The sequence below is a fragment of the Anguilla anguilla genome, chromosome 1, assembly GCF_013347855.1.
Source record: "Anguilla anguilla isolate fAngAng1 chromosome 1, fAngAng1.pri, whole genome shotgun sequence".
NCBI lineage: Eukaryota > Metazoa > Chordata > Actinopteri > Anguilliformes > Anguillidae > Anguilla > Anguilla anguilla.
Genome location: NC_049201.1, coordinates 71,006,315 through 71,014,929, shown reverse-complemented (window position 1 = coordinate 71,014,929; position 8,615 = coordinate 71,006,315). Strand labels below are relative to the sequence as shown.

General features: G+C 38.6%; 1 protein-coding gene across 1 annotated transcript; it reads left to right on the top strand.

The window, feature by feature from the left end:
- The first annotated feature begins 148 nt into the window (after positions 1-148).
- Positions 149-3,975, top strand: zgc:174888 (uncharacterized protein LOC558116 homolog). The gene is made up of 5 exons (XM_035430467.1): positions 149-640; positions 1,042-1,139; positions 1,377-1,448; positions 1,744-1,875; positions 2,239-3,975. The coding sequence occupies exons 1-5, from the start codon at positions 628-630 to the stop codon at positions 2,560-2,562; spliced, it is 639 nt and encodes a 212-aa protein (XP_035286358.1). The 5' UTR covers positions 149-627; the 3' UTR covers positions 2,563-3,975.
- Positions 3,976-8,615: the final 4,640 nt, after the last annotated feature.

The following is an 8,615-nucleotide window of genomic DNA, read 5'->3' as shown; positions in this document are numbered from 1 at the left end:
TTTTCTCAAATCCAGAAAAAAGGGGAAATTAAAATGAAATCCATATGGCACAGTTGCATGACTAAGCTGCACACAGGCCTACATTGAAAAAGTGTTGGGGCGGGGGGAGCGAGGTTGGTCACTTGTAAGGGGGAGGGGCCAAGAAGCGCAGCGAAATTTAGAGCAGATAGTTTCACTTTTAATCACGTTTCTTCAACAGGACAGTGCTGTCGGAACGGGACATGCTGTCTAACGCATGTCGCTACTTCTAATAGAGCTGGAGAGAAAATAGGAATCCAAATTAGTTTGTCTGAAATATACGCGCGGAAGAGAGTGAGAAAGACTTAAGCTGCAGTGATTTCATTTCGGAACCGGGAAAGTCCAAAGTGGGCGTGAGGAACAAGGGAAGAGTATTTGGAAAGTACCAGATTGAGCTGCGGAAAACAGTTTTCTGGATGGGAATGAAAAGGACGAAGACAAAGGAATAAGAGATGGCATGCAAACTGTACCCTAAAGGATAAATCCAATGCAAGCGTTGTAAAAATGCTTAAAGAGAAAGCACAGCTCTGGAAACCAACTCGAGGTTAAAATCTAACAAAAAATACGCATGGAAAATGGAGAAGTGTGCTCACATTAAAAAATGAAAGGATGTCACGACCAGGTAATATTATTCTTAACAAGCCACCTGCTGACCATCTCGACAGTACTAAAATTAAGTAGCATTATAGCCTTTGTTAATGTATTTACATATTCATGTGTTTACATGTACAATAAATCCAAACGAGCAAAACATGCGTTTGACATTGTATCTCAATGCCATTTACTGCAACGAAGGACTCATGCGTATATTCATGTAATTGCTGGTAACACAGAAATTATTTAACCCCACTTCCATGTGTTGTTGTAATTAGTCATGACAAATGTACACTGTCTGTCCGTTTCGTTTACTGGACAAGTCTTCAGTGTGAACCCATTTAAACCCCAATTAAATAATAATAATAATAATAATAATAATTTTAAATAAAAAACCCCATAAGTATTTATTTCTTTCTCTCTCGACAGTGTTCATACTGCTGTCAGTGCTGTTAGTTCAAGGAAGAGGGTGTGATTACTTTATGAAAAATCTTCTGAGCATCATGGAAAATGAACATGGCAAATTCGTGAGTTTCTCATCCCACTTGCCTACGAGGCACTTTGGTGCCAAGAGTACCGTTTTTTGGCTTTGTGTTGCGATGTAAAAAAGTATTACTTTTTTGTTTCCAAGAGATTGGCAAATTCAGCCACAACTAAAATGAATTTTCCAAAATGTGTTTGTGAAGCGAAAAAAATGTTGATTGAATATAAACCTTCATGGTGATTTGAAGTTGTGTTCATTTCATTGTATTTTCTAATTGCAGCGTAAGGTTTTTCCTATAGATTATAAAGTCACGCACCATTACAATGACAGTCTACTGTCCGGCAGTGATCCAGTGAGTATACGTACAACTGCTGTAATGTGAAGTCCTCTTGAATCAGTGTAAATTAAAATATAAGAACTGACATAGAGTATCATATCTCTTAAAGTGTTACAATGTTAAGCTGACCATGATAATGATTTGCTTATTAATGTTTGTGTTCATTAATGTTTCTCACACCCTCCCTGTTCCTCCTCTGTATTTCACTCTGCACATTCCTCTCTGCCTGTATCTCTCACTTTCACTGTCTTTATCATTTATACATTTTCCACTCTGAATCTCTCACTCTCACGTTCTCTCTGTCTCCCAGTGCCGTATGGTCAGTGTTGCATATATGTTGTCGGATTCCTGGGCCCAGCTCCGTATAAACCTGTGGGAAGAAAACATTCATAATTCGTTCATCATGCAGCTGGTGGAAAAGCTAGACAATATTTTCAGTGGGGTACGTTCTGTAATTTAAATTAAATCAGACAAACAAATGGATACACATAAATAAGAGAACTATGGATAAACACATTTGTCATGTCTAGGAAGAAATGAGCTTCCAAAATAAATGATACTGTACATGTAACGCTTATGTAAAGTAGCATTTATATCTCTTTCCCAAGGGACTTTCAAGATTCTATTGAACCAGCTCAGTGAGGTCATATGATACGATTTTGTTCCATTACATGTATTTCACTTGCTTATCAGGTCAGCAGTGTGTCACCGGAGTTTTTTTTTTTTTTTTTTTACTTTACTTGAATTACTTATCCGTAACTTTAGCTACCCTTGTTTGATTCTGCTTTTATTGCCATGTTTACAGAAATTACAGAAGTTGCCGGATCCCTCTGTTTTCCCTCCTGTGTCCTCCACACCGGAAGCCCTTCTTGGCTTCACCTCGGCCTTTTTTTCAACATGGTTGAAGGAACGATGCCCCTCTCCTGTGGAGCCCTGTGTGTTCCCTTCTCCCACAAGTTTCCACAAAGAGGGAAAGAGAAGTAATCATGCACCCTTCAACGCCACCCTGGACGAAATGGAGGGAGGGAAAAGACCTCAGCGGAGTGAAGTACCCCCAACTAGTCTCGCTACAACGACACATCCTTCATACATTTTTTGGTGTTTTCCTCTGCTCTGGACTGTACTGTAGACTATAGCTATGCTTTATACAGGAACACTTTGGACTCAGATCAGTAGTTGGAAAATGGCAGACCAACCAGGAAGTGTAGACAGGAGACCAAAAAATATTTAGTATTTTCTGCTCTTTGGCACGGTTCATATTTGTAGTGTGAGGGTTGCGCATTGTGCAGTTGCGGCCAAGGAAAATTAAGTTTAAAGAAAAATGCAACATAAATAGCCAGTGATTCATAAAGCAACCAGCCCAGCAATGACATGGCCAACAGTAACCCTCCCATAAGTAAACATGAAATTAGATGAGAGTACAGAGGTTAAAAGGCATATAAAGTGCAAGTCAAGGGGCTGATAACACATGGCTTTCAAGTTCATAGTAGAACACCACATTCCAAATGGTATGTACTGGGGGCCTGAAGAGAACTGGGCTTGTTACCAGAAGTTTGCAACCAAGAGACGTGATCCATAGGTAGACACGTTTTCCACCTATGACACTGATGATGCACCATGAACAAATAGCCTAACCAGAGTTTCTCCTATTAATATAGGATGACGGAGTGTAGCACAGTGGGTAAGGAACTGGACTTGTAACCGAAAGGTCGCAGGTTCGATTCCCGGGTAGGACACTGCTGTTGTACCCTTGAGCAAGGTACTTAACTGAAATTGCTTCAGTATATATATCCAGCTGTATAAATGGATACAATGTAAAATGCTATGTAAAAAAGTTGTGTAAGTCGCTCTGGATAAGAGCGTCTGCTAAATGCCTGTAATGTAATATGTAATATAATGTAATATCAGTGTGTCAAACCATATAGCATATTTTCAAACGTGTGAGCAATGACACTGATGAATGTGGCTGAGAGCCCCGCGGTGTGGTGCACTTCTGACCATGTAATCTCCCAGAGATGCTACATTTCAGTCGGCAGTGTTGTCTCGATGTCTCGCTGTGCGTCGCGACTGCTCTGCTCGAGCAGGCACCTACAGTCTGTCTTGCATCAGCTGAGCAGGAAGTGCTGGCCTCCAATACAATGACTGACACGGCTTGGCTGGTGGACTGGCTGCATGCATTTCACAGGAGCCTCTTCTTGTTATGTAAATGCATCATTCTTGTTCTGTATTTTTTTTGCACATATGAAATGAGCTGTGCAGGACTAAAAGGCGTTGGTATTGAGTGAGAGATTTCAGTGTATTGCATATACTTTCACCAATTTTTTATTTTTTTTGGATTCTGTTTTTCAGCATGAAGGTCTAATCCTATTTTTGACTAACAGTTACTATAATCTGTGAATACTCATGTGAAGCAAGTGTCTTTTACATTACCTATAAATGCTTCTTGTGATGGTGTTTGGGAAATCTTGAAAAAAAAACCCTAAATGCCTGAAAATCCACCTGGATGATGGACTAAAATATGACAGGTGATTTATGAATTCCACGTATGATTTGTGATTTTCCATTGTGCGCCAAAGCATTTTATTCTCCTTGCCACAGTTGAGCCACATGTTACTATTATGGTATCAATCAATCAATCAATCTTTATTTATATAGCACATTTCATACAGTGGCTGTAGCCCAATGTGCTGCACATGACCGAAAGACAACGCTACAAAAACAAAAGTAAACAAACAGAGGTGGGCAAAGGCACAAACAAAAGCAAAACAACAATTAAAATAATAAAGGAGTAAAAGAATAAAACAACAATAGATGAATAAAACAACAAATGACGAGGCACCTTAATTAAAAGAGGACGGAGTGTAGCACAGTGGGTAAGGGACTGGGCTTGTAACCGAAAGGTCGCTGGTTCGATTCCCGGGTAGGACACTGCCGTTGTACCCTTGAGCAAGGTACTTAACCGAAATTGCTTCAGTATATATCCAGCTGTATAAATGGATACAATGTAAATGCTATGTAAAAGTTGTGTAAGTCGCTCTGGATAAGAGCGTCTGCTAAATGCCTGTAATGTAATGTAAAAGCCAGTAAAACAACAATAGATGAATAAAACAACAAATGAGAAGGCACCTTAAGTAAAAGCCAGGCGAAAAGGATATGTTTTAAGGTTTCTTTTAAAAACGTCTGAAGGACCTGCTAGGTACATATCTAAAAAGCATGTCTGAGAGATAGGCTGGTGCCAGGCCATTCAGTGATTTAAAAACTAATCATAAAATCTTAAAATCAATTCTAAAACTGATAGGCAACCAATGCAATGACTTTAGGGTAAGTGTTATATGTGCTCTCTGTCTGGTCTTTGTCAGACCCCACAGGTTAAAAAAACCCCGGCCAGTCAAATATGATCTAAACCAACTTAGAACCATTCCTGAGAGACCAACCCAGTTTTTAAGTCTGTGCAGTAGGATTTTGTGGTCAACGGTATCAAAGACTGCACTAAGGTCCAGGAGGGCTGAACGCTTTTTTGAATCAGTTTAAATTCTTATATCGTTCACCACCAATGCAGTCTCTGTGCTGTGGTGGGCTCTGAAACCTGAATGAAAAGAGATATTGCTGTTTTTAATGAAGGTATTCACCTGTTCAAAAACAACTTTTTATAAAATCTTACCTAAGAAAGGAAGGTTTGATACGGGTCGGTAGTTAGTAAAAACTGAGGAATCTATATTACTTTTTTTGATAAGTGGTCTAACCATGACAGTCTTTAATGCATCAGGGAAGGTGCCTGTGAACAGAGAGTGGTTTACAATACATAATAATTCCTCTGACAAGTAATTAAAAACATTTTTTTAAAAGAGGGGTAGGTATGGGGTCAAGCGAGCACGTAGAGGGTTTTAACTCAGAGACCACCTTCCTAATCATCTCTGTATCCACCAGACTAAAAGAGTGCAAAGTATATTGACTATAGTATATTGAGTATAGTGCTTAGTGCTTTCTGAAACATTATCCGGCCTTGTCTGATTAATATTCGTTCTAATTGCTGTTATCTTGTCTCTGAAGTAGGCTGAACATTCGCTGCACTTAGTATTTGAGAAAAAATCACTGGGGCATGTGGAAGTGGGATTTATCAGGCTGTCAATGGTTGTAAAAAGGACCCTTGGACTGTTATTGTTCTTATTTATAAGTTTACTTTTCCTCCATCTACGTTCAGATTTTCGGCAGTTTCTTTTAAGTTTGTTAACAGTCTCATTTTTCCACAGTGGCTTACATTTTAAAACAGGTTTTTTTAGTTTTAGTGGCACAACAAGGTCAATTGTTGTCCGTAATTTAGTATTGTACTCATTTACTAGGGAATCAACAGATGAAGGGAGAGTTTGTAAGGGCAACATGTTCACATGCATAATGAAACTTTCTGCCACTTCAGGTGTAAGATGTCTTTTCTTTACAGTGAGTTCAGCATTAACTTGAGGCATGGGCACTGACGCACTAAATTCAATGCAATAATGATCAGATAGAGCGACATCTCTAATTGATGACATTTCAATATGTAGCCCCTTACTAACTACCAGGTCTAACGTATGGCCATGATTGTGGGTTGGTCCATAGACGTGTTGTGTGAAACCAAGATCTTCTAATAGATTAATAAAATCGGTGGCCCTTTTGTCATTTGTGTTGTCTATATGTAAGTTTAAATCACAAACAATAAGAATTTTATCATAATTTGTGTTAACAATAGATAAAAGCTCTGAGAAATCTGTTAAAAACTTGGAACAGTGATTTGGTGCTGTATATACAGTAATTGTTAGTATACATAAAGAAAGATTTCCTGCTGTAGTGTCATTGCTAGTGAATGGCAGTCTGTATTAATTTCTAATTGTGGTTCCATAACATCCCAAGCAGTACATAATGCCACAAAACAGCTACAGCACTACTGCATCCTATTGCACAGTGCACAGTAAAAACAAGTGCACAGTACAATAGTAATACTGTTTATAATTTTACAGTATTTAGTATATTAATGTATTTTCTTTTGCATACAGTGAGGTATTAAAATGTGTGAGATGTCATTATGATGTGTTGGCTAGATTAAAAACAATACAAACATTTTTATATTCCAGTTAGTCTGAAGAGCCATATTGAACATGATTGATGCTTGTCCTTAATGCACCCTCAACAATAGCCTAACCCTAACCCTAAGGTAATATTGTTGATGTGAGCGGCCTAACACAGCAAAGTGTTTTGTTTAAACATATAGGCGTTTGTGCAGGACTGTTGAATGGACAAATTAAGTTATAAAGGGACATTAAATTCAGAGCAAAACCAAAAGATATAGTTCTAGAACACTGACTTAGAATTTAGAAAAAACTTTTTTAAAAACATACTCTTCAGAGGGTTAAGGGAAGAATTTGAAATGCATGCAACTTCTGTACCAGCTAGATGTGCTCTGAACACCTACATTGCCTGGATTTCAAATGTGGAATAACAAGGAAAAGGTTTATTTGAATCAAGGGCTGTTGCTTAACTAATATTTTTTAGCTTAACACAAGCATGTTCCCTGTTGAATACTGAAGTTGCTTATTACCTTAAATGAATGTTGCCTATTAAGGCAGTATTTCTTTTTAACCATCATAAGAGGGCAATGCACAAGTGAGTGCCTTACAGTAGCTATTTCAGTTTTGGAAAGAAACTCTTCCTTTCCTCTAAAATCTTACATTTCATCCCTAGTTCCTCTCAAGCACTCAGATGAAAAATGTATATTCTGTTCCCCTTTCCCAATGCCTGTACTGTTAGTACTGTTTGGACACTACAGTGACCAGGTTGGTCACACTTTTTTGGTGCTTCTGAGGAATGCATTTTTGGCTTGTAACGTGTGTGCTGTGCACCTCGACTGACCCTTAATAATTATATTTATTTATGCTTTCTTAACTTCCTTGGGTGTGGCTTCCCCCTTTGTGAGGACATCTGGAAGTACCTGAAGAAGAACAATGTCTGTTTGAAATATTGACCGTATCATGCAGCTAATGTGGAAGTGCCAAACCATGTGCAGCTTTCATGCTATAATTTATCACTTGCTCAGTACCAGGGCTGACCTTTGCATGGGTGTATTACATTTTCAGGAGAGCTGGGAGAACTCCAGTACTACTCAAAGCATCTGTTTTATCAGTTGAGTGGGGCCTTGGTTTACCTTACTTTCTTATGGAGCTAGTGCTTTGATGTAGAAGTTGGAGATTGATGATTGAGCCCTTTAGCCACTACCTGCTCATTCATGTGTGATCAGATTCAGGGATATTATAGAATGCTACATACCTATGTAGCCTAATGGTGCACCAGGCACATTTAAATTTAAATTATAACCGTCCTTTCTCACTTCTGAAGAAGAAAATTCACAATCTTACATTATAATCATGGTATTGATTGTGTGCTGCCAAAGTAAGCTTGGTCAGGTAACCTCGGCTCTAGTTCGTGCAAGCCCTAATGGAAAAAGGGGGGACTCAGAGTTATTCAAAGTTCAGAGTGATAACCACAATTGAAGTCGAGAACACCTAGAAAAGTCAATATCTGTAAGCTAAAAACAGCCTATGTGGGTTGCAAGGGTCCTTGTGTGAACAAAACTGTTGTTGTGTAAATGTAATGACTCATCTTTTTCTTACACTTATTGGTAACCAATAAGAAACATACACAAGAGCAAAGTCCAAGATTTATTGACTATACTGTATATTGTGTGTTCTCTCATTCATGCTTTGGAATTACTCTGACTTCTCCATGTCTTCAGTCTCCTCTTCAGCAAGTGAAATGCATGTTCTACTGGATTTAAATCAGATGACTGACTTGGCCAGTCCAAAACCTTCCACTGTTTCCCATTGTCTCGTTGTCTTTGTGTAGGATCAAGCACCCAACAATGAGGTTGGAGGAATTTCTTTGTACATAGCAAGACAAAATCTGCCTGTATACTTCCTTTCTCCACATTTTCGGCTTTCCATTGCATTGGTAAAGATATCCATAAAACTTTGTTCCTGAACTCTTTAGACTTGTCTCTGTATTTTTGATAAAATCTAATCTGGCCTTTTGATTCTTGTGGCTGATGAGAAGTTTCTTGTTGCGTAGCCGCTATAATTCTGCTCTGGAATTATTCTGCATTTGGTGACTTTATATTTTCACCGCTGCCCTCTGGAGACTGCAGATGATGTCGCT

Bases quoted from the DNA above. Each gene is read 5' to 3' on its own strand.
- zgc:174888 (XM_035430467.1), top strand. The intron at 1,449-1,743 runs GTGAGTATACGT...TCTGTCTCCCAG, and splicing joins TACTGTCCGGCAGTGATCCA to TGCCGTATGGTCAGTGTTGC. The intron at 1,876-2,238 runs GTACGTTCTGTA...CCATGTTTACAG, and splicing joins TAGACAATATTTTCAGTGGG to AAATTACAGAAGTTGCCGGA.